The 26,764-nt window shown below is 42.9% G+C and overlaps 1 protein-coding gene across 1 annotated transcript; it reads left to right on the top strand.

Moving 5' to 3' along the window:
* Positions 1–3,869: 3,869 nt before the first annotated feature.
* PA2G4 (proliferation-associated 2G4) lies at positions 3,870–19,575 on the top strand. The gene is made up of 13 exons (XM_075265674.1): positions 3,870–4,053; positions 10,202–10,330; positions 10,748–10,853; positions 11,677–11,746; positions 13,325–13,417; positions 13,919–13,982; positions 14,613–14,691; positions 14,995–15,073; positions 15,165–15,298; positions 15,463–15,557; positions 15,738–15,865; positions 17,497–17,550; positions 19,263–19,575. Exons 1-13 carry the CDS (start codon positions 3,966–3,968, stop codon positions 19,314–19,316), a joined length of 1,173 nt encoding a protein of 390 aa, XP_075121775.1. The 5' UTR covers positions 3,870–3,965; the 3' UTR covers positions 19,317–19,575.
* The last annotated feature ends 7,189 nt before the right edge of the window (positions 19,576–26,764 follow it).

The raw sequence follows: 26,764 nt of genomic DNA, 5'->3' as shown, positions 1-26,764 counted from the left end.
ATGTATGCTTAGTATAGTTCACCATCAGGTCAGTGGTCATCGTGAACCCCCGCCAAGCTGCCATGGACACCAGATCTGCACAGTTTATGGAGCCAGAAGCAGAGAGCGCCGTGCACGGTGTAGTGCCACTCCACTGTAGCTCAGCTCTCATTCATCATATTTAAAAAAATAAAAATCACACATTTTCCACACCATAAAGACATCTAAATTTAGGAGAAGAATAGCCTTTCTTAGGGCTATTCCGACATGTCAACTAGAAAAAAAAAAAGTTTTAAATGATAGAATCCCTTTAAAGCACAGCATATATTATTGAGATATCATTTAGAAATTTACCCTGATCAGCTAATTTTGGTATATCATTGACATACCTCGCCTCTCATATCACCCAGTTAGATATTTATCAATATATTTGAAATAATACTTTGTAATATCTATTTGATATATTCATAATAACATTTCAATTGTGATCATTCACATTATTGGTGCCCATAAGATTGTTCTGTTTCATTCCGAGTGTCTTGTCTGTCCTTGGCGATTTCCTTCTTGCCCTGATGTATTATTCTGGTTGTGATTTTATATGTAATCAATAAATTGATATATGTTTTATATTATTTTGTGTACTTATTGTTTCTTCTGACCATTCCTTTTTCCAAGCTTTCATATGCTTTAGTTTTTGGGTCAGTTTTTGTGTACCTTGGAGGAAATATATATGTAGTTTATTCATGTCATGTGTAAGAGTGCCACCCTCTACAGCACAGGTGTATCTCACTGTTCACTCCTTCTCCTTCCAAGATGGAGTCCAGAGCTTGCGCTGTACACTCAGGCCCCAAGCTGAAGTGGCCAAGCATACAGCGCATGCACGAGATTTCATTTGCGCCGACAGGACAAGGAAGAAAGAGGAGAAGAGTGAACTGCAAGCATAAGCTGGCGGCGATGCAGGTCCAGGATGATGACGCAGGGGTGCCCATGGCACAGGAAGAACACCCATCTTGCCCTGAGAAGACTGAATTGCATAAGAAGAAAACAAATTTTTCTTGAACTTGGTTGCATTGATCACAAGACAAAAGGTATGTGTACAACAGCCTAATTTTGCAGCCGCAAAATTACGCACGTTATACGCCCATAACGACCCATTGAAATGAATGGGATCTGTTTTGAGCGCTCACATTCTGACACGTGTATACGTGCCAAAATGCGAGCGCCTTAACTCCTTGTGAACTGGCCCTAAAGGCTACATGAAGATAAGCTTAGTTAAAAATATAAAATCCCAATGAAAGAAACCCTTTAAACTGCGAGGGCAGGTGAGGGGGAACATTGAACTATGGAGACAGATGGAGGGGGAAAGTAAACTCGGAGAAGAGAGATGGTCAGATGAGGGGGATATTAGACTATAGGGCCAAGTGGAGGAAGACATTATACAGTTCGTGCAGATGAGGGAGACACAAACTGTAGGGGGCCATTAAACTGTGGGAGTACTAAGAGTATAACAATGTGAGGAGCATATCGTGTGGGGAAGGTAGCTCGGTAGCAGCAATGGTGCGGACCCAACCAGTCAGAGACAGTCACACAATATCTGGTTAAAACAGATTTATTTGAAAAAAACAAAACCCTTCTCTTCAAGTACAAAAACCTGCTCATCGAAGTGCTATCTAAACAGAACAAACTAATTATACATGTAGCTTACTACCAGCCACACCAACAAACAGATAAAATAATCCTTTAATAGTCCCACCATGGGGAAATTCAGTGTGTACCAGCAGCATGGATAATGCAATAATATATTACAAGAAAGATCACATGCAAGCTCAGAATAGCAGATACAAAAGATACTCGGAGTCATAGCAACTAAGAAGAAAAGAGAGACTCAGGGTCATTTAGTTCTCTGTGCGGAGTGATCTTCACTTAGCCCAGACCTGGGCATTGTACGGCCCATGGGCCACATCCAACCCCCTGTCTCTGACCACCCGGCATAGGGTGTAGGATAAAAGTAGATGCCAAATGTCAAGTTGGCTAAAGGCCACACGGGACAGTGTGGTTGAAAGAGTTAGCTGCCGGGAATGGAGACAGATGGAAGATAAGGAGGAGAGAAGAGACAGTATGTGTGAGTAAGATGAGTAAGAAGAGGGAACTGGAGGCAGATGTAGGGGGTAGTGAAACTGAAGGCAGATTGGTGGGCATTAAACTGGGGTCAACTGGAGGAGGATAGTAAACTGTGAGGGTAGCTGAAGGGGGACATATCTGCCTCTAGTTGCTCCCAGTTTTATATACCCCTCTAGTTTCTGCTAGTTTAAACTGAGGCAAGAGGAAAGGGACTTAAAGAGGACCTTTCATCGCGCTGTACTTTGGAGTGGGGAGGAACGCCTCCTCCCCTCCTGATAATGCTCGTCTATGGACAAGCACTGTGAGCAGAGGAAGGGGGCGTTCCTCCCCGCTCCACAGTACAGTGCGATAGGTGCCGCGAGGCAGAAGGGCGTCCCTGGCTAAGTGTCAGAAACGCCCTTCTGACTGTAAAGCACTACGGTACCGATAGCGTTTTACCCGGGGCACAGATTGGGAAAGCCGACAGTGCGCTGAATTCAGCGCACTGTCAGCTTTCCAGCAGTATATAGAACTGCCTGTGCCCAATCTGATGAAAGGTCCTCTTTAATACTGTGAGACATTTGGAGGAGAACATTATAACATGGGGCATATAATGTTGGGGTGACTGTAAGAGCATTATACTGTGTGGAGGCACTTAGAAAAATAGATGAGAATGGGCAGAGTCAAAGTAGAAGTCGGTGGAGCTAAACTAGCGACAGCACACATAGCACCCCCCCCCCCACCCCAATCACCTGTATACCCACCGAAACCCCAACGCCCCAAATAAGAACGAGGAGACCCCAAAGACACTCAAACCCCCAACCCACAAACCCCATCCACCACCCCCAACTTTCATTTTGCTTTGGCAACACCAAATGCTTTACCCTTTGGTAATGTTAATAAAGCTGATTTGTATCTTGTCCTCTAGAACAGTTTCAATTTCTCATGTGGCCCCATAGGAAAATTAATTGCCCACACCTGGCTTAGCCTGATATAGATTATACAGCCTGACCATGGTTGGGAGGAAAGACCTCTGATATTGCTCCTTCTCACACTTGGGGTGAAGCAGTCAGTCACTTACTGCCATCACGGTCTCATACATGGGGTAGGAGTTGTTCTCCCGCATGGAGCTCACCACAGACAGTGTCCTTCTGTCACCCACCACCTGTACTGGGTCCAGGGGGCTGCCCAGGACAGAGCTGGCCCTTCTAACCCCCAGAGCTGGCCCTTCTAACCAGCCTGTCAAGTCTATTTCTATCCCCTGGCTGATAGGTTACTCCCCCCGCAGGCCACTCTGAAGAAGATGGCTGATGTTACCACAGAGTTGAAAAGGGCCCTAAGAAGTGGCCCCTGGACTCCAAGGGCCCTCAGCCTCCTGAGCAGGTAGAGCCTAGCATGCCGTTAGGTTTCTCCACTCTTCCAGGCCAGCCCCAGTCACTTCCTCTCACGCCCAGGATTTGCCATGAAGTGCAGGCTTTTATGGCTCAGTAATGAGTCTATGATCTACACCTGGGCTGAAGCCTATTCAAGACCTGCACTGGACCACACAGTATATCGCTATATATGTCCTGTGCTCTACGCTCATAATAACGGCCCTCACACAATACTGCCCCCTCACGGGCGCGGAGCACACTGATACTGTATAGTGCCGGCACAACAGGACTACAGCTCCCGGCATGCTTTACGGGCGGATATGGACGGTTCCCATAGAGGGCGCCCAGCTCTCCCGCACGTCATCGCAACAGACCGGCTGCAGACTACAACTCCCGAAGTGCTCTGCGGCTGACCCTCAACCCCACGCCTGCGGTGTGCTCCCGCCTCCTGAGCCCTCGCTCTCTCTGTGTCCGCCGCACGCCTGTGCAGAAGGGAGACCGTTGGACGCCAAAATGTCGGGTGACGATGAGCAGCAAGAACAGACGATCGCGGAGGATCTGGTCGTCACCAAGTATAAAATGGGGGGCGACATCGCCAACAGTAAGTGTCCGGCTGTCGGCAGGGGGGGAAGTGGCTTTGCCGGGCTCTGGGTGTCAGGCTATAAATGCCGGCTAGCACCTGGCCGGGACCCGGGGGGGAGGTGGGCGCAGCTCTAGGAGAGTCTAAGCCCGGTAAGCTGCTGCGTACTAGCCGCCGGTATAGGCTAAACGAGAGTGGGGGAAGGGGCTCGCACGTGTCCCGCCTGCCATGTGCCTGCCCGGCACCCGTACATCTCCCGGGCACCCACGTGTCTGCCAGGCCCGCGGTATTCTAAGGTGACCGCCGTTTTCCCTCCCTCCTTCTGGCGGGCTCGGCGTCTCCTCAGGAGTCCATGTGCTCTCCTCGGCCCAGAGTTGTCCCTGTGCTCAGGGGGTGTCTCTGGGGCCGCCGCCGCCATAGCTCGGCACATGAGCCTGTTCTAAAAGTTAGCAGCCGGCATTGCACAAGCCGCAAGAGCGCCTCAGTGTGACTGATGCTTTAGTTCTTACTGTAGATAAATCAACCCCTCGAGTCACCTTTGCTGAGATCACAGCAGAATTTTTTTGTTTTTCACCATGTCCCGAATTCTTTCTTTCTGCCATGCTTGTAGGTCTGACATCTTATCAGGTTGTAGTAGCCAGGCCCTCCCCCTCCACTGCCTTGTAGTCTATTCAGGTCATATTCACTATGAAGTCCTTTCTATAACAGTCAGCGGGTGACCATGTAATGTATGGCGGCAGCATGTCCTCCTCTCCATAGTGCTGACCTATATGGGGAGCTAAGGTCACCAGGAGGCTTTACATGTGAGCGCATTGTCCATCACATTTACTCATTGGAGTTTGTCAGTTATAACTTGACCCTCCTGCTGTTGTCAGTCATACATATAAGAAGAGTATCTGCAGGCCACTTTCTCTTGATTCCTCCATAATCCTGTTTAGTTGATACAGTTCTGGCACCATGTATACCCCAGGTGTATACGGTGTTCTACATGTTATCATAGTCAGACTATACGTTGGCAAGAAGCTTGTGCCCCTATAAAGTCCATGACATTGCACCACTTGCAGGGCATTAATGGTTAAGAATTTACTTGCCATAGATGCCCAAATGCCGCTCTGTCCATTAGTCATCCTCTGGCCATACACTTTAGTAAGTTGCTGACTAACATCTAGTTCTCTCTCCACCCACATACACAGATCCATGCTGAGCATGCATGTGCTCTAATGGGGATAGGTGGACAAGCTGCTCCCATATTCTCTGAGGGGTAGATGGATTTGGGATTGCTATATACACATCAAATGTTTAGCTGGTTCCACTGAAATCAGTGGGTTAGGTCAACATCCATTTATTGTTTGACCATAGCAGCAGACTCTTCTTAATGGGGTCTTCTGTGAGGTACATATTAATGATTTTTCCTATGATGGTGCTCCAGTTATTCTCTATGGCATTGCTGGGGTAGTGGAGCACTGTACTTGCTGCCTCATAGATAGTGGGGTGATGATGCACATGCTCAGCTTGCTGCTCCATTGGATGGGAAAACAGTACCCCAGTCAAGATCCCACTGATTAGCTTGTAATCCTCTAGCCTGAACATAGGAAATGGCTTCAAAACCTGGACCAACCCCTTTAAAATGAAAGGAAACCTGTCGTCATGTTTGGGGATACTAAGCCACCTGCACGTCCTTATGCAAGCTTTGGTTTAGAGTCCCAAACATGCCAATATTAACAAATCAGTTGGTGCAGGTTGTAGAGAATCAATAACTTGCTGGAGAAGAGTCTTGGACCCCCCCACCACCACCACCACCACCTTCAAAGCACTCACATTGTACAGAAGAACTTATGGACAGTACACTTGTCTTCATTGTGAATGGGCCTGTTGCTCAGTCAAGTGATGTATACTGCCCCATGTCATGATGTAAAAGCCACTGATGCGTCTGAGTCTCATCTTCAATTAAATATATATATATATATATATATATATATATATATATATATATATATCTTATAAATACTACAGTAACAGTCACCTTTGATATTGACCTAAACTTGTATAGCTGCATAAGAACATGTGGGTAATTTAGTGGCCCTAAGGTTAAGGGTAATGTCCAGGAACTACAATACTTAGGCATGAGGCCAGGGAAGTTGCTTGCTCTTCTTTGGTGTCCCCTGTCCAGTGCAGCATGTTCTTAAGGCTTATGTTGGCGGAAGTCCTGGGCACGTGACTGCTGACATCACTGGTTCCTATCCTGTGACCAATGATTGACAGGTGAGTGTGTATTTTATTTTTTTTATGTAGATTGAGCCCCATATAGGGCTCACAACGTACTCTGCCCCCCAATCAGTATGTCTCTGGCGTATGGGAGGATATCCACGCAAACAGTGAGAACAAACAAACTCCTTGCAGATGTTGTCCTTGGCAGGATTCGATCCAGGACTCCAGCTCTGCAAGGCTACAGTGCTAACCCCGGAGCCACCGTGTTGCCCCTATGACTTTTTTTATTTTTTGCTAGGTGTTTCAAATTTCCTGGCCTCCTGCTCAAGTACTGTAATCCCCCCTGGACAACACCATTAAGATACACGGCATCGAGTCATGTAACACAACATGCTTGCGCAGCTTATCACATGACATTAAGTTCCAAGCTGTTTTAGATTTGTGACTTGGCTACAAAAACAGTCAAGTCACAGATGTGTTGCATGGTTAAAAAAAAAAAAAAAAAAGTTGAATGTAACCAAAGTCCAACAGGTTTGGTTTTATTGAGACTGTTGCAGTTGCAATGTGACACCATATAGTTACAATGACATTTTTGTTGCATGACATAGGTCAACGAAGCCCTAGCCTAAAATTGGTGACAGAAACATTTGGTGCTGAACGATTCGTGCCTCACCCCCACTGGTTATCAGTGCATCAGTTTAGCCATCTCATTTTTGTCCTCTATCTATCTATCTACCTACCTACCTACCTACCTACCTTATAGTTCAGGGAAGGTAAGGGCTACCCATTGCACTGACCATGGGAGCTGCTATAGCAGTGTCTGGACTTAGTGATGGACTAGGATTGTGCTCCTCATTTCCAGCCTGTTCATAAAACATGTCTGAATGTGTTCTAATCTCAAGGAGGTGTAAAGGACAAACAAAGCTTCCAGCTGGTATTGAGTCCTCAGACAGCGGGTGTGGTGGTTATTATCTACGGGAAGCTAAAGCAGTGCTTCTGTTGCCTGACTAGTGCATTACATGGGCAAGATAAGCACGCATGCTCTGTTTCAATGAGCAAGCAGGTTTGCCAGGTATAAAGGAGTGGTAAGATCTACCTGCCAGGAGATACTCTTACAGTGTCGTGTACATCTTTGGATACTACCACAGTGTCCAGAGGTGATGGGTAACACTGGCTCCAAGATCAGTTTCTTGAATTCAGATTTCACACTTTTTTTTAAAAAAAAAACACTTTGATCTCCTGCCTCTGTCATATTATGTTTCCAGGGTCCCCTCTTAGTCTTAAATTGTCACGACGCTGACCTACTACTCAGGAAGTGTCGGAATGGGATTGATACGATATTCACTTTTCTACTGGGCAGAAAACCCCTTTAATGAACAACATTGGAAATTAATGTTCTCTTATATGCATCTACTAAAAGCTGGCCACATTGTAAGGGGACGTTCACACTAGCGCCTCTTTCCGTCCTTTGTGATTTTTCCGAAAAACCAGGAAAAACAGCTTGGTGATGGCTTGTTGGCGGTCATTTTAAAAACACATTTATTTCAATGGTTTTTTTTTTTTTTAAGCAAACCGCTAGTGTCCGTATGCAGCCTCACTGCTGTGAAACCGTTTTTTGGGCTTTTTATTTGCATGGAAACAAAGTCCTGCATGCCTGCTTTGTGTCCAGCCAAAAAACAAAAATTGTTTCCCGTGAGGAGGCTGCATACGGACACTGGCGGTTTGCTTTAAAAACCAATTCAAATGAATGGGTTTTAAAACTGACCGCCGGCAAGTCATCTGCTATGCAGTTTCTCTGAGGACGGAGACCTGGCAGGCGGACACAGGCGCAAGTGTGAACACCCCATCCCCCTTCCTTAAAGAGTTTTTTCTAACTATTCAGATACGGTCTGGTAGCTTAAGGGAGTAATCTCTAGGGTTCCCAATTTCTATTTGGTTATCCAAAATGGTCAGCGGGATCCACATTTAGGAGGACTTGATGTGGAGAGCTGACTAGGCAGATATGCTGATGGTGACATTGAATGAATTCTCTTAGTATGTCCTGATCTTATCTCTGCATGGCCATGTATCGAACATCTATAGCTTATCCCATGGATCCTAGCCCTCTTAAAGTCACATGGACACAACCAATTTTTGCATTCGCTCAGCAGTTAAAATAAGCAAGCACCTTTACAATCTGTTGTAATGTGTACTATGTATTTTTTACTTATTTATTTTCCACTACAGCTCCTATGCAGACCTATGTGTTTTCCCATAATAGACAAGTTTGATTCTACAGTTATACTTTCTTCCATTTGTTCTCTACTTTATGCTAAAGTACTTTTGGTACAGAATGCATTGACGAACGGTGAGCAACAAAAGCACACGGACCCCATAGACTATATTGGGGTCCGTGTGTTTTCCTGTGTGGTGTCCGCACAGAACATGCAGAGAGAAAAGTACTTCATGAACTACTTTCCTCTCTGCATGACTCATGCGGAAAACACACAGACCCCATTATAGTCTATGGGATCCATGTGCTTTCATTGCTCACCGCTTGTCAATGCGTTTGGGGATCCCCAAACGGAATACCAAACGCAGATGTGAACCGGGCCTTATCCTAATACTTGCACATATTGGACTAGAAAGGTGTAAGTTACATCACGCTTAAAGAGGACCTTTCACCACTTTTGGGCACATGCAGTGTTATATACTGCCAGAAAGCCGACAGTGCGCTGAGTTCAGCGCACTGTCGGCTTTCCCGATCTGTGCCCGGTGTAAAGAGCTTACGGTGCCGGTACCGTAGTGCTCTATGGTCAGAAGGGTGTTTCTGACCATTAGCCAGAGACGTCCTTCTGCCTCGCGGCGCCTATCACGCTGTACTGTGGAGCGGGGAGGAACGCCCCCCTCCCGCTCTTGATAATACTCGTCTATGGACGGGCTGTGTGAGCAGAGGGAGGGGGCGTTCCTCCCGGCTCCACAGCACAGCGCGATTGGCGCTGCGAGGCAGAAGGACGTCTCTGGCTAATGGTCAGAAACACCCTTCTGACCATAGAGCACTACGGTACCGGCACCGTAAGCTCTTTACACCGGGCACAGATCGGGAAAGCCGACAGTGCGCTGAACTCAGCGCACTGTCGGCTTTCTGGCAGTATATAACACTGCATGTGCCCAAAAGTGGTGAAAGGTCCTCTTTAATAAGCTGACAAATTCCCCTTAATGCTCTCACTATTGTTGTCATAGCTGCATGGAGAACCTCTGGGGTTTCCTTCAAACCTTCCAGAACTTTTGATAAGAATAGGTCAATGTGCTCCATTGTCCCTGCAGTGAGGAAAAAAAAAAAAAAAGTACCCCAGTGGACCTATTAAATTTAAAGGGAGCTATTGGTGACGGTTTTAAATAGACGTCGTGACACTAGTGTGAACACAGTCTTATTTCCATAAACTTTGCATAAAAATGTAGAAGTCTGTGTGGCGTAGGTAAATCATCATATATGTGACCTGTAGTAACCGTTTCCCATGTGCTGAGCGTAGGTGTTCAAGAACATGGTACAGTTGCAGTTGGTATTTTATACCAAATGAAGTATTGTGTTTAAGATCTTTGCAACAAGACAATTAGATAGATATATAACATAATACACTTGTCATGTTGTATGGTCACAATATCTGCAAAAGCACCTGGGACTGCAGCCTATATATACTAAATAAAACCACAGTTGCCAACTTCCTTTGACCACGTTACCTGCTGTAAAAAAAAAACCAAACCAAACTGACTTCCAATGAGTTAATTATCACCTACATAAATATTCTCCACCAGCTGAAATGACTCCTTTTATAGAGGAATAATTCAGCTTGGTTTGAGTCTGCCACGTGAGAAGTAGAACGTGCAATAAATATTACTTAGCCCACTCTCAGAGAACACCGTCGCGGCGGTAAATAAAAGCTTTTCAGGCTGATTCATTTTCTGCCTTTGTCTGTTGCAGGGGTCCTGCGTACGCTTGTGGAGACAGCCACTGCGGAAGCTTCTATCCTCAGCCTGTGTGAAAAGGGAGATGCTATGATCATGGAGGAAACTGGCAAGATTTTCAAAAAAGAGAAAGAAATGAAGAAAGGTCAGTGGGAGTTTTAGATATGTGCTTTACATTGTTCATTCTGTATTGTATCAGAGCCTTTGTGTATAAGACCTGCACATGACTATACATGGGCAGCTGCTTGAAAAAATGTAATGGTACCCATGTTCTGTCTGTGCTTTTAAAGCAACAATTGACTTCAGTGAAGGGGGTCGTGGAAAGAAATTGGCCCATCTGCTGTCTGTTAAAACAACCATAACATACCTTCATATATCCTAAAAGTGCACGCTGCAGTAAAGTTTACTTGCTACGGTCATAATGTGTAATTCCAGTATGATGGCAACTCTGTTGACCTATCCTAGAATTCACTACACTTTGATCTATGCATGTTGCCGCAGTGAATATGCTACGCCACATTGACTATGAATGTTAAATAAACTTCTATTTTCTTTATTACAGGTATTGCCTTTCCAACCAGTATATCTGTTAATAACACTGTGTGTCACTTCTCCCCTCTGAAGAGCGACCAAGATTACCTCCTAAAAAACGGTGATCTAGTAAAGATGTAAGTACCTGTTCCTACCCCCCCATCTTTAATACTTCTTTCTAAATTAACTGTAAAGAAAACAATATCCCTTCCCTTATCAAAACAAACAGTTATATTGACTTGTTTCCTATAAATGTATAATATGTGGCCTGCAGCTTGGACTGTATGATCGGAATGGTCAAACTTGAAGGGGTTTTAGGGTCTACAAAATATTACCTAGCATTAAAATGGGTCACTAGAATTGTGAGTGCTGAGAAGCTGAGATCTTGTACGCACAAGGTTTTATTGACTTCCACTGATTTAAAGTGTTGTCATTGCTGACCTAGTTGCCTTTAAAAAAAGAAAAAAAATCCCAAGATCTGCACAACCACAGTCTATATACATGGAGGCCATTGGTGCACCCAGTGTCAAGTTTGTCTTAATAAGCCACACAGCATTGGGGGAAAAGAAAAGCTGTAGAGTATTATTCACCAGTTTAGCATTTCATCCTTAACTCAACAAAAGACCCTTGTTAAGGTCAAAACGTCACTCTATTTGGTGGTAATAGCTTTTCAGTATAATGGCTCATTCATGAATTGCCCATATGAATAAAGAAGGGATGATCCAGCATTGTTGCTTTACGGAGATTATAAGTTTTAGCGGAAAGTCATGTCAGGATTGCTGACAGATCTTCTTTGTTATTCTTTTAAGCGCAATATTTGCACCTGAAGAAGGGGGTACAAATCATTTGGGGATTAGTTGACCTAGCAGATCTGGTTGTGTTCAGTCCACATTTAGCATTATGCATAAGTTTTCCAGAAATATATGCGAAGAATAAATATCATGTTGTATTCTGTTACAGTGACCTAGGAGTCCACGTAGATGGTTTCATTGCTAATGTTGCACACAGCTTTATTGTTGGTGCTTCCAAGGTAAGAGCAATTGTTCATCTCCTCTATACAACAACTTTCAAAGTTAAACGTGCCTCTTTAAACTATGGATGTTTTCCTGTTGTAAAATATAAAAACGTTCAATTTTGATCTGCCTAAAAGGTTGTTTGTTTGTTTTTTGTTTTGTTATATATATTATTCTTTTTTCAATAGTTACCTTTCAGCCAGCGTTGTGTAAATTAAGAGAAACTTCTACATCATTATATAAGTTCTGACCTTTTATTGATGTTTATAAAGCACTTGGAGTGGGGTACAAAGCTTACTGTGTGGCAGTCTGTGTCTCTCCACCTTCCACTCCCCTCTCCGTAGACTTTTATGTAACCGAATTCCTCTCTCAGCTTTTGTCCATTAATGAAGAATGAAAAGTTTAGCAGGGAGAGGTGGAGAAGGAAATATTATATTACTACCGTGTTTCCCCGAAAGTATGACGCCCCCTGAAAGTAAGGCATGCGGGGGTTTCTGTTGAATTGCCTAATATAAGGCATCCCCCGAAAATAAGGCATGCCGGGCAGTGGTGTGCGGGGTTTTGGGGGGCGGGGCTTAGCGGAGCTTTGCAAGCTCCACTTCACTGACACAGCAGCCATGCTCTGAGCTCCGTGTGCACAGCAAAGCCGGCTGCTGCCTCTGCTGTTGTAGGATGAGCTCTCCCAGCTCATCCCAGAGGCAGAGACAGCAGCTGCCATACAGAAGAGGCAGCAGCCGACTTTCCTGTGCACACGGAGCACAGAGCACGGCTGCTGTGTCAGTGAAGTGGAGCTTGCAAAGCTCCGCTAAGCCCCGCCACCCGAAGCCTAGCTAAGCCCCGCTCACCACTTCCAGGACGAACAGCAGCACCAGCGCTGCTAGGAAGAAGGGAAAGGTAAGTATGATAACTTCCCCCCCTCCCCTACACTACATTACCTACAACCGGCAGTCATGCTGACACTCCACTAAGGAAGTGCCGGCATGACTGCCGGTTGTAATAAGGCACCCCCCGAAAATAAGACAGGTCCTATATTTAGAGTGACAATTTAATATAAGACACTCTTATTTTCGGGGAAACACGGTATATACTTTATTTTTTAGAACAAGTTATTATATTTGCTGCTTCTATTGATCTATGGAACATTTGTTGAAGTGACCGGCTGTTGGCATTTCATTTGTCCCGCAGTCATTTTGTAGGCAGATGACTTGTGTATTGGCAGATGTAAACTTTAGCTTATGAAAAGTTAGTGAAGCATACCTTTTATAAATACTGTACACTATTGGGGGATTTATCAAGACTAGCACTTTGCACTTCTTGATAGTCCTTTGCCCCTTATGAATATTCCTAATTTATGATGCAAACACTTCCTAATAAATCAGGCATGTTCTCAAGGCTAGCAATTTTACCCCCCTAAAGCTGGCATAGGGGGCTTAATATATCTGCCCCTTAAAGGGGTTGTCCAGGGAGAATTGGACAACCCCCTTAACGTTTAAATCAGCCAAGTGTCGTTAAAAAAAAAAAAATGCTCACCTGTCCCCAATGCTCCAGTGTCCTCCTGGTTCTTTTGGACTTAATTTTCTGTTAATGTCTTTTAGGATTCACCAGTTACTGGCCGTAAGGCCGATGTTATCAAGGCTGCACACCTGTGCGCAGAGGCAGCTCTCCGTCTTGTAAAGCCAGGAAACCAGGTGAGAACAATAGTTCCATCTATTATTATAGAGAACCAACTACTATGTTACATTTCTGCATTGACTGGTGGTATCTGGGTGCATTTCAAAAAACCTATAAGACAACTATAGATATTCCACCTCTTAGAGGACCTCTGACCACCACCAAAAACTCCCAACTGTTTGCATCTTTCAGCAGGCTTTGCTCCGCTGATTCCGGCACAGTTGGAGTTTTTTCTTTGTTGCTCACAATTTTTGAGCAATTGCTGTCAGTGTTGACACCCAATATTCTAATTGGGCTCTCTCAGATGGGCAGACACGGGAGCCGGCCATGGGCATATTGGGTGCTGAAACTAACGGCAATAAATGGTAATGAATGATGGGGCTAGAGAAAAAAATATTAGTCTTGTAGTATGCTTCTGTTCTTTTTAAAGGCTCCTACATAGTTAGTGATTTGTGAGAATCTGATAGACCCTACCTTAGCTTCTGTAGAGTCTAATGATACATATATTTCACCTTTAGAACACACAGGTGACTGAAGCATGGAACAAGATTTCACCATCTTTTAACTGTACACCCATTGAAGGTAAGAAATATTTCCTAATGTTTTGTGTGATTGTCCTCATTGTGACCGTCTGTACAAGGCCCTGTTCTTATCACATTAAAAAGGAATGTCTCCTCAATTTTTTTTTAATGTAAATTTTTGTTCTATCTTCTGTACATGATTATGGGGGCTGCCATCTTGATTCCGCTTCTCCTCTGCTCTATACAGCACTATCATGGGTAGCAATAGACTAGAGCTCACTTATCGATGTCTATGGGCAATCTCTCTAGGCATGTTTTGTTCAGAGTGGAGGAGTAAATAAGATGTAATGCTTGTCAGTGGTGTTATCTATAGAGGGAGTGCTCTTCTAATGTAATATGGTCTTTGATCTTAAATGGGGTGACTTCTGCAAATAAACCCCATACTATGTTTAACATAAAAAGGTAGTTTAAAAAAAAAAATGGGTACATCCTGAGACTCAACTGGTTTTCTCTCCAGTGTATAGATTAGGGGTTTTCTGAGATTTTCAGATTGACTTCTTTTATGATAGGTCATCAGTATTGGATCAGAGGGCCTGACTCCTGGCACGTTTTCAGATACCATTTAATGAGTTTCTCACTAAACCCCTCTAGTTCTTTCTCTAAAGCCTAGTTTTACTTTTCCTCCACTCAGGGATGCTTTCTCATCAGTTGAAGCAGCATGTAATTGATGGAGAGAAGACCATTATTCAGAACCCAACTGACCAGCAAAAGTAAGTTTCTTCTGTACTTACAAAGGCTTATGTATTTACTATACCCTGTTGGGTTTTTGGTGCACATTTAGATTCTATGTATTAAGGCATGCATAGGTGCCTCTGTCACAGATTGTCATATTTGCTACAAAATAGTGAATAACTAAATTCTGTCATTGGGGGTCCATTGGTCACGGTTGGGGTCAGTCATGTCTGTTCTGCTCTGTCATTTTAAGTTTTCTGCTCCTATAACGGAGTGGAAAACTACAAACATGAACCCTTCCTAATTCCTTTGAAGAGTTTATAGCAACTTTCTTATTGTAGGAAGGACCATGAAAAGGCAGAGTTTGAGGTCCATGAGGTTTACGCGGTTGATGTTCTTATCAGCACCGGAGAAGGAAAGGTGAGTACATTGTAGCTTATGGCAAAACATTGTCTCCTGTACCATTCCTGTGCAGTAACTAACTTGTGTTTTTGGTTGCTGTTGAAATTAGGCAAGGGATGCTGGACAGAGGACAACCATTTACAAAAGGGACCCAACAAAGCAGTATGGTCTGAAAATGAAAACCTCCCGTGCCTTTTTCAGTGAAGTAGAGAGACGTTTTGGTGCCATGCCATTCACTCTGAGGTATGAAGTTGCAGTGTTTTTACGTTTGGACACAAACCTCTAAAATGTGTTTAATCCCCCTAGCTATAAAGTAACATACATGAGAATGACGTCGCGGTAGTACTTACCAGTCTTTTTCAGTTAAATGAATAGGCATAAAATTGATAGATATTTTTTTTCTGTAGGGCTTTTGAAGATGAGAAAAAGGCTAGAATGGGTGTTGTGGAGTGCGCCAAGCATGAACTTCTCCAGCCTTTTAATGTGCTATATGAAAAGGAAGGTAAGTAGTTTAAGGTTTTATGCATGTATGAAAATCCAGTTTCCTCCGAGGCCTGAAGTGTTATGACCAGAACTCTTATCATGGGGCAGCAGAAATATAATTTTGACGCCTTTCATATGTCTTAAATGTGTTCCTTGTTTGTTGCACTGAACTTCATGCAGTCTCCTTCACTGTTTTCAGGAGAATACGTTGCACAATTCAAGTTCACAGTTCTCTTGATGCCCAACGGCCCCATGAGGATAACCAGTGGCCCTTTTGATCCAGATGTGTATAAATCTGAACTCGAGGTGCAAGATACAGAGCTGAAGGTTAGTACTTGACTCATGTCTATAGAGGTCTAAGGAGAGTAGAAAGGGAGGTAGGAGTAGGAAGTATTAGAGAAGACAGACATAGTTTGATGCTTGAACAGAATAGGAGCTTTCTAATGCAGCCAAAGCACTTTACTTTCATCAATACAGGGTAGTGATTCCATATAGCATGCATTATTCTGGGTTTAAGTGTATGACACACAGTTATGGAGCGGATTCTCCTGTACTCTGCCTGTGCAGTATGGCTGCTAGCCTCCATGCACCAGCTCAGAGACTTATGCAAGTTACCTGCAGAGGGGGGAACCACTAAAGGCCTGGGGCCCCACAGGACGTAAATGCGAATCCCATGCCCACTTAGCGGTAAAACCGTGGTGCGTAACTATGGCGACCGCCCGGGAGCTGGGCAGCCGCCGGGTATCTACTGCTTTACGCAGTAGACAACCGGCGCTAATGTCTCCAATCGGTCTCCGGACCGATCGGAGGCATTAACTCTTCTGGCACCTCTGTCAAAGCTGACCGAGGCTCCATTTTCCCGGCGGCACGTGGGCGCTGCCATTTTCCTGGGATCGCCGGCACCTGGAGTAAGCTCCGGGGCTGGCATCATGTTAATATGACAGCTGGGAGCCTTGTCAAGGCTCCCTGGCTTGTCATTACATTGCTTCTACAGCAGGCTATGCTACATAGCCTGCAATAGAAGTGCCGATACTTTGCAATGCATTAGCATTGTAATGCATTGCATTAGTAATCAGACCCCCTGGGGTTTAAGACCCCTAGGTGGTCTAATAAATGCAAAAAAATTTTTTTTTAAAGTATTAAAAATTCAAATCTCCCCCCTTTCCATAGAACACATATAAAAGTAGTTAAATACTGTGAAACATACACATTAGGTATCCTTGTGTCCAAAATCGCCCGCTCTACAAATCTATAAAAATATTTTTCCTGTACGGTAAACGGCGTAGCGGGAAAAATAGTCAAAAGTGCCAAACTGCCGTTTTTTCACTGTTTTGATTCTGATAAAAATTTGAATAAAAAGTGATCAAAGCAATAGCATTTCCCGAAAATAGTAGAACTAAAAACTACACCCGGCCCCACAAAAAAAAAGACGCCCTGTGCATCCCTGTACACGGACGTATAAAAAAAAGTTACGGCTGTCAGAATATGGCGACTTTTAGAAAAAAAAAAAATTACCACCGTTTTGGAATTTTTTTTAAAGGGGTTAAAATTTGGTATCCCTGGAATCGTAACGAAACAAAGAATACAGGGGACATGTCATTTTTGGCTGCACAGTGAACGCCGTAAAACCGAAGTAATGATAATTCTTGATATTTTACCTAATGCCAAGCCCATGTAATACTGCCTTAAATTTATGGTCAGCTTAGCTTTTCACTGATTCTCCTTGCTCAAAGGTTGTCCAAAGTTTATTTTACTACCCAAGATAGGGATTTCTGAGTAATGTTTTGTTGAGTTTCCTAGCAATATGCAAAGATTACACTCTGTGGTTTCTCCAGTAAATGTGAATTAATGTGAAGCCTTTAATGCCTCGAAAATAGATGATGTTGATTTGCCATATACTAGGTATTCTGCATTTCATGGAAGTACAAACTTATGTTTTCTTGTTCTGTTTAACTTAGGCACTACTTCAAAGTTCAGCCAGTCGGAAAACCCAGAAAAAGAAGAAAAAGAAGGTAGGTGCTCAAATATGTTATTCCACATGCTCTCTATACCTAATAACTCGGCACCAATAACTTTTTTGAATTTGTGATAGCACGTACTTCTACATGTTAATGCTAAAATGCTTAAGTATGTATGTCTTAAGTACTAGGTAGTATTTTTTCAGCCTTAAATGTTATCAGTTATCCACCATGGCTTCAACAAAACTACCCACAGGTCCTTATGGACCGGGGATATGTTGAGGGGAAATAAAAAAACAACCTAGACATTAGACCAATGAGTTTCATCTGAATCCTCGGGTGGTCCTGGCACTTATGCAGTTGTTCAGAGAAGTTGGGGATCTATTTTTAAAATCTGCCATGGATCATGTCTGTTTCCACAACATGGGGCCTCAGCCATAAAACAGTGTTATTTTGTGCTCTAAGGCCCCACATTGCGGAATTGCAGCTTTTTCTTGTTGCGGTTTTTTTTTTTTTTTGAGCCAAAGCCAAGTATGATACAAAAGGAATGGAAATATATAGGAAACTCTCATACTTCTCCCTTCTGCTCAATCCACTTTTGGCTTTGGCTCAAAAAAACGCAGCAAAATCTGCAACAAAAAAAGCTGCATTTCCGTAAAGTGGGGCCTAAACCCCCAGTCAATAAGGATCTGAGTGGTGGTTTAGTATCCAAAATGGCAGCTTGGGGAAAGTTCGTAAATGAACTTATTTGTATATTGCTTCAAAGTTGTTCTCCAAATCTACAAACTTGTTATAGATAACGAAGATCAATTCACTGACGGGTATTCTACTCAAAATATTTTGTATATACAGCTGAGGGAGTAGAAATAAAACATAACTTTTATTTTTTAATATATTAAAATTGTGCCCATTATAGCATAAAATATTCCAATAGGGAGATTCACTAACCAGTAAAGAGATTAGGTAGATATGGCTTCTATCTCTTTGATCAAGTGAAACTCTCCCCTTTATCTTTCCAATTGGCAGGAAAAAATAGATAAGTATTCCATTTGTTCAGCAGGACTTGGAGGAGCAAGAGTTAATATGCAGCATTAGCTCCCAACAGTACTCAGAGGTCTGACCAGGTAATGATATAGCCAGTATACAACGGATAAGCAGCAGTCCTATCTATCCTCTGGTTCAATTTAAATGTATTGTAAGTCCCTGAACTATTACATGGAGAAAAAAACTATTTCCTAATATCCTCAGAGGGTATTAGGAAATAGTTTTTTCTCCATGTAATAGTTCAGGGACTTACAATACATTTAAATTGAACCAGAGGATAGATAGGACTGCTGCTTATCCATTGTATACTGGCTATATCATTACCTGGTCAGACCTCTGAGTACTGTTGGGAGCTAATGCTGCATATTAACTCTTGCTCCTCCAAGTCCTGCTGAACAAATGGAATACTTATCTATTTTTTCCTGCCAATTGGAAAGATAAAGGGGAGAGTTTCACTTGATCAAAGAGATAGAAGCCATATCTACCTAATCTCTTTACTGGTTAGTGAATCTCCCTATTGGAATATTTTATGCTATAATGGGCACAATTTTAATATATTAAAAAATAAAAGTTATGTTTTATTTCTACTCCCTCAGCTGTATATTGTTATAGATAACTGATGTATGATGTCTGTCACTGTAGTGCCCTTGGTTATATTCAGTAGAAAATGCCTTTAAATGCAGCCCTAATGATGCTAAAATGTTGTACATTATTCTTTACAGGCTTCAAAGACCGCTGAACAGGCCACTGCTGACGATAATGAAGGCACAGAATGAGGAGAACGCCTTTATTGGAGGTGTTTGACTTCGACCTGCCAGTTTTATTTTTTAGTGTCTGCATTTTTTTTTTTTTTTCGCCTCTTTCCCCTCTCCCAAGAAATATGAAATGTCGAAAAACGAAAGCCTCTGCTGGGTGACCTCAGAGCGCTAATGGATTCAGGCCTCCCCTAACCCTCATTGAATACAAAACATGGACATTGAGGGAAGTCTTTTTGGAATTTACACCAGACTACTTAACCAAAAATATATATATAAATACAAACAATAAAATCAGGCATAAAACCAGTCTTAAGCCCCTCTTTCTAAATAAATGTTTTTTGTAGAATTGGATTAAGTCATCCTTTCAGATTTATACCAGTGCTTGCCACAATGTCTCCAAAGTCTGTCTGTTCTGAAGGCGGCTCTGTTACGGATTTCAGAACCGTCCATTTCCTCTTGTGTGAACGCCATGCCTGTTCTGAAGTAGGTTACCATGAGGCAAGCTGTGCACTTAATAGTTTCTGAGAACTTTGCAAATATGTTTTTTATTAATATGGCAGAGCAGTGGTTTCTGGTCATATATCCCAATACAATTCACTGAACATTATTCAGAGGAGGTCCCATGACAGACTCTGTAGAAGCCTAAAGCTCTGTGCCACCCAGGACACCACTAATTCTGTGCTTGCTTATGACAGAGTAGGCCTTCTTTAATGTGTCTTCCTCCAGTCTATTGTACAAGTGTTTTCTACCCTCACCACATCTCTTTACTATACGGAGTATAGTTTCCTCACACATCTGCAATGTTAGCAGACTGGGCACTACACCAGGCACTCTGTGCAGAGCTGTATCTATTTCCTTCTCTTACTTACTCAGAAATGAATTTAATGCTGAAATATAAACCTTAAACCCTGTCCTGCTATATGTAGATAAATGCACAACACTTCCCATTTTTATTTTTTGACTACGTATGTATGAAAGTACTTAAGTTCTGTTAGGAATTACAATTGTGACCCAAAGAAATTGAACTGGATTCCTTTTTCTCTGTTTTAAGTCATAATAGAAGGGAATTAAAACTGAGCCAGTAAAAGTGAACCCTGTCTTGTTACCTGTGTATTGTTTAGCCATTGCATCCACTTGCTTTTATTTTGACAGTGAACTCTTGCTATACCTATACACAGCAGATTTCGTGGTTTCACTTTATTTGTATCTGGGCTTTTACTTTTTTTAAAAAAATATTTGTAATTATGGAAATTCTTATGATTTGGAGGAATATTCTACCATTCACTCCAGGTTCATATGTACATTATTTTGTTCTAAAATCATGTCTGCCACATCTCATGCACATCTGAACTTTTTGGCACAGATAAGCTCTTGTATGAGTACATTAAATAATAGGAGAACCAATGTGCTTTCATAATTCTAATGAACGTGCAAGGAAGTGCAATGTATTGTCTGTACTGGTTGATTCTTTGGGAAACCTTTTACAGACACTATTGACATCCTAAGACTCACTAAATTGGAATCGTTAGGTTTTTCCTTATGAGAATTGGCCATTGAAAATAAGCCAGTCAGGAGACTGTGGCTCCTTGCATCATAATGATCTATGATACTAGGAGTCGCAGCTTTCTCACACTTGTTATCCATGTGATATACAGTATGGACTATCAAGCAGCTGGCAGGGACTCCTAGCATATCACTGTCAGGAGTCCTGGTCTACTGAGTGGGTTTTGGGCCTGTAAATCTAGCTGATGGATGGTACAGATGTTCAGGCCTCTATTCTCCTTTAAGCTGTCTTCACATGGAATTTGCTGCGGATTTAGGGGCAGATTTTGTCCCAGAATCTGGAGCAGATTCCTCCTAGAATCCGCCTCTTATTGCTTTTCAATTGGAGGCAGAGATTGAAGCAGGACGCAGAAAAAAGAAGCGTCCTGTTCGATCTCGCAGCGGATTCCGTGGCTGATTCAGCCGCAGTGTCCGTGGCTTGAGACTCCCTGCTGATTAGGCCCAGTCAGCATCTGGATGCCGTGATAAAATGCTGATGCACTGCATCGGCGTCACGGCTAGACCGGGGCCGGAAATGAAGAATTCTATGGAACCCTGGAAATGTCAAAATGTCAGCAGATCATTGCCCCTTTTTGCAAGGCCTACTTCACACAAGTGTGTTTCGTCTGTGAGACATGGGACCTCATGTTAGCTATGTTTTCTGGACCGAACACCGAGATCTCAGCATCATGATAATCTACTCTAGGAGTCTGGGTCTCCCTGTGGCTCTGTTGTCTTGTACTGTAATAGTGTTTTCAGGACTGTAGAGCTATTGGAAGGAAGACTCCAAGAATCTCAATGACTGATGCTGAGGTATCTCAAGATTTTTCTTGCTGTGTGAAGTAGGCCAAAAAAAAAATTCTCTCATAAACAGACTTCTAGCTTGAGAAGGATCATCTGCTTGACTCCAGACCTTTCTTGTAAACTTCATAGGTGATCTTAGGTTCCCTGATATAAAGTTCAGACTCTGACGGATTCTCATTGTGGTTTGTTCCTGTGAACATGGATATTATGTAGCATTTTGAGAATTTTGCATCACTGTAGGGTTAGTGCAGTAGAATAGTGCTGGTGGATCCACTCTTGGCTAATAGTTTATTACCGCATCAGACTTCCATCCAATTTCCACATGGTGTGGACTTCTATTTTTATATTGTGTAACAAACTTACAAATATCATATATATCTTTTCCTGGCCTGGTTAGACATGTGACAGGGAATACAATGTGTTTAGGGTTTTGTTTTTTTCTTTTTTCCTTCGTCCCATGAATAGTGTGGTAAAAATTCACTAGCTAAAGGGTCCAATTTTTCAAGGCTCAAGCTTGGTGTTATACACCTAGTCAATATATCCAGAGACTTGGAATAAAACGATCACGAGAAAGTGACATGAGATGTACTACTTGTATGACTGTTTTTCTGAAGGGTTTATGGCTTGGTTTTCCTGTATGGTTATGTTTGGCTTAAGATGGGTTAAATCACTGTGACTGCAAGAAGAACATTTTTTTTTACTCACTTTTACTACTAAATATGTATTTCTTGAAAAAAAAAATGCCTGCAAGTAATGTTACAAGTTTCCCTTGCAAACTGTATATTTTCCCAAATAAAATTGGTATTGACTGACTGGTACATGGTTATCACAGCATTTGTATTGTCAATGTTCCTTTTTATAGCTGTTGGGTGTCGTTTTAACTGTCTTAGGGTGCATGCACACTGAGTAACGCCGGGCGTGTATGAGAGCCGTACACGCCGGCGTTACAGCAGGGCTGCCGAACACTTCCTATTCACTTCAATGGGAGCGCTCGTAAACGCCGCTGTTACGAGCGCTCCCATTGAAGTGAATGGGAAGTGTTCGGCAGTCTGCTGTAATGCCGGCGTGTACGGCTCTCATACACGCCCGGCGTTACTCAGTGTGCATGCACCCTTATAGACATTTCCAGTATTATACTAAGGCCTTGTTACATGGACCGATGCTAGTCAGATGGTCATTTGGCGACTGATCTGTGTGTGTGCAGGTATAAAATGCTTGCTGGTGTAAACAACTATTTGCTACAAACATAATGGCACTGTATATGGGATAAGCGTTGAGGCTGTTCCTCTTGGTCCATTACTGCAAAAAAATATAAAACAACTTCTGCATAAAATATATTTGCATATTAAAGTCAGATACCACTTTTGGATGCTGCAAGTTTAGGGGGTGTTCACACTTGCGCCCGTGTCTGCCGGCCAGGTCTCCGTCCTATTTCCTGGGAAAATGCATAGGGGACGGCTTGCCGGCGGTCAGTTTAAAAAAAAAAAAAAAAACGTTATTTTGAATGGGTTTTAAAAGCAAACCACTGGTCTCCGTATGCAGCCTCTCCAGGTGGAAACCATTTTTTGGCCAGACATACAGGACTTTGGGTTCGTGCAAAAAAAGTTAAAAACTTTCACGGCGGAGAGGCTGCATACGGACACTGGCAGTCTGCTTTAAAAACCTATTGAAATAGTGTTTTTAAACTGACCACTGGCAAGCCATCCCCATGCTGTTTTTCCTGGCTTTTCGGTGGACATGCAGGACTTTGTGGCTGGCCAAAAAAACAGCTTCCCCCGCGGAGAGGCAGACACCAGTGGTTTGCTTTTAAAACTCATTCAAATGAATGGGTTTTAAAAATGACCAACTAGAAGCCGTCCCCTATCCAGTTTCTCTGGAGAATAGGAAGGAGACCCGGCGGGTGGACACGGGCGCAAGTGTGAATGCCCTCTTACTGTCTATATTGAGGACCAGAGTGGTTTCAGAGTCTTGAACAATACAGAGAAGAGTTTTGCTAAAATGTTCACCCAGAATTATAGCAAGTATCTTGTACCAGCAATACCGTAGAGAAGTAATGGATGTCTTGAAGAGGCTTGACCGGTGCACTGTAGAAAGAGGTGCTGCCTGTCAATCTTTGTCAAAGCTTTCTATAACTTTGATGCAAGGCCATGTAACACTGTGTTTTGGAGTAGAGGTATACACTTTCAGGAGCATAATCTGTTGAATTTCTCTTATATACAACCCTCACATAAATTCACCTGCTGGACCATCATCTTCCAGCGCTAGGGATGTTACAATTCCAATCAACAGAAATCAGAAAAAGGGAGCCAACTCTCAAACTTTTTTTTTTTTAACTTACAACCACACCTATTATTCAAACTGAATAATGTAAATCAACCGTTCCAAATACTACTATCCGCTTGACCAGCTGCAACTTGATGCTACAGCAGCAAACTCTTAAAAAAAAAAAAAAAAAAGACTACAAAGTGTCAAATAATGATCAGTACACATGGTTGGAGAAGGGAAGTAGGAGGGTCCTTTCCATGTGGCCAGTGTATGGCTTGCCCATGGATTTGAAAATGTGATATCACTGGTGACCTAACTTTTGCCATCTGTCGAAATATCCACCCTGGAAAAGCCTTGAATATTAGTGGGGGAAACCTATTGAATGGTGATTTATACTTTTTGGCTTTAATTACTTGGGTGTGGTTGTAAGAGTTTTACAGTTTTTAATAAGTTTTTTTTTTTTAATGTAGGTAGGTCACTTTTTCTCTGTAAGTGAAATGACATGCTAGTTATTGTGACTGCGGTGCTTCATGTTCATTGACTTGCCAGTTATCGTTACTTGTCACAAAATGAGAGGCAATCCTTGAACTGAGAAACCTTGGTTTATCTCTCCAGCAGATCACTGCGCCCAGCCCAAGATGCCAGCACTGCTTAATATTGTGTGTGTGCATGGTTTGAAGAACAAACTACTAGAATAAGAGGTGCATCTCTGCACTGACAGGTCATCTGATTGGAAGAATTATACATAGTGATCCATTCTGCACTGCAAGTAAAATTGGACATCACATCCCAAACCTAGAATGGCAAATGGTGTTGATGCAAACCATCAGAAGACATTTGCATGACATTGGGCTATAAGTCAGACATACAGCTAAATGTGTTCTATGACATTGTGCCAACACTCTCCAAGGCTATCATGGTGTACTGAAAGATGACAAGAGGCTAGCATCTTGCCATCATTTCATGTACACTAACCGCTCTGTTATATTGATTTAGTTGTGTAATTTGTCCGCAGTCCCACAAGGCATTTTTCAACAGGAAAATCTGCATGTTGCTTGTGCTGCTGTAAACAGCCTGTGTGGCCTTACATGCTACCATGGCCTGCAGCCTCTCAGGACATATCTCATGGAGCACATCTGGGACATCATTGGCCAGCAAATGCAAAGGAAGCTGCCAGCAACCAATCGTGATTTGAGTGCCCAAATGCACTTAGCATAGTATAACATTCCTTGATCAGTAACATTTGTGTACCCACATATGCCAGTCTCTTCCTGGGGAGGTGGCAGGAAATGAGTGTTCTTTGAACAACTAGAGGTTGATCCTGATGTGGCTCAGGTTTATATATGATGGCTTTATCATTTGGACAGACTAGAAATAAAAATTTACTGAGGTTGTGGAGGTCCTCAATAATAATTCCCTGAAGACATTTATCCACATTTGGCATCGATAAGACAACAACCTTTATGAATTTCTGTATTAGAGAATGGTATCCTACAAGTGAATATGTTTAGAAAACCTACAGCGACAAATAGTCTGCTGAGATGGGACAGCTGGTATCCTCGGCCAGTGAGAAATGGTATACCAAAGGAGCCGCAGCTAAGGGCCAATGTAACTGCTCCACAATTTCAGATTACAAGGTTGTGTCAAATGACTCAAGTAATAGATTTTTGAGGAGGAGCTACCCAGAACTTGTGCTGAGGGGGCGCACCAACACTCCTTTGCAGTCAGCTGAGATAAGCTACTAAACCTGAGAGATGGATCACAGAAGGACCCAGGTCTGAGAGTTAGTGGGACATAGGACTCAGCCTGACAACAGGTGCAATTTGCAAATAAATTTTGTTGCACACACCAATTTAAGGTGAAAAGGATAGGTCATTTATTTTACAATACAATCAACGCCATTGACACAAAGCAAAATATAGATATTGGACAATAAGGTAGGCTAGATCAATTGAGATTTGACGTTTCGGTCATCTGACCTCCCTCAGAAGTGATCTAGTGTGGATACAGAGGCAGTAGGGTGTCAAGGCGTGACACCCTACTGCCTTATTATTTGCAAATGGTGTACATGGGTCGAAGGATCCTATTTTGTTAGCACCACATATCACCAGAGTGTGCGGTATCATTGAATTTTCTTACTTGACAACAGGTGCAAGACATATTCCACACCTAAACTTAAAGATTTCCTGGTCATCCTTGGCAGCACAATACACCTGGGTTACAGGTACAACCACATAGAGACAGGTTAATTAAGCAGTAGTCAAACAATTAACCAATCAGACCCCAGACATAAACAGGACACAGAGAGTAGGACACCGAGTATTTTTCTTTTCATAGGTAACAGACGTGGAGACAGGATCCAACTCCCAGGAAAATGGTGTATCCGCTACCATCGAGGCAGATGGGATATCTTTTCCACACTGTATACATGGTTGATCTCTGTCCCTCAGTGGCAAAGGTGTACCGTGATGGCGGTGCCCAAACAACAATCTTGGTACGTGAGCAGGAGCTCATATGTAGGGGTTCTATATCACCCTTATGCCGGCAGGACGTATTCAGGCAAGTGGCTGACAGTAGTGTTGCTCACACTTTTACATGTTATAGCGCCAGTCTGTGCTTGCTTTACACACAGTACTTGTGGTTCTCCAGAAAGAGATGTTTTTCCTTCAGCCGAGGCTGAGTAAGGGCAGAAGTGACATCATCATAAGTGACATCATCATGTGGACCAATGCTCCCTGCAGCTCATAATGCTGGCGGCTTCCTTGGTTGTGCACTCAGTTGACTACTCTGCCCTCTGCTTGCTACTGTAAGTATGGCAGAGGCCTGCAGCCATCCCCATCCATGTATTGCCCAGA

This window comes from Leptodactylus fuscus, chromosome 2, assembly GCF_031893055.1.
Source record: "Leptodactylus fuscus isolate aLepFus1 chromosome 2, aLepFus1.hap2, whole genome shotgun sequence".
NCBI classification, from domain to species: domain Eukaryota; kingdom Metazoa; phylum Chordata; class Amphibia; order Anura; family Leptodactylidae; genus Leptodactylus; species Leptodactylus fuscus.
The sequence above is the reverse complement of the archived record's forward strand: the minus strand, read 5'-3'. Positions and strand labels throughout refer to the sequence as shown.

What these genes read in the sequence shown, in the direction of transcription:
- PA2G4 (XM_075265674.1), top strand. Translation starts at nt 3,966, where the DNA reads ATGTCGGGTGACGATGAGCAGCAAGAACAGACGATCGCGGAGGATCTG. An exon ending in TTGTAAAGCCAGGAAACCAG is followed by an intron (nt 13,418 to 13,918) that starts GTGAGAACAATA and finishes TTTCACCTTTAG; the next exon opens with AACACACAGGTGACTGAAGC. An exon ending in AGAAAAAGAAGAAAAAGAAG is followed by an intron (nt 17,551 to 19,262) that starts GTAGGTGCTCAA and finishes TATTCTTTACAG; the next exon opens with GCTTCAAAGACCGCTGAACA.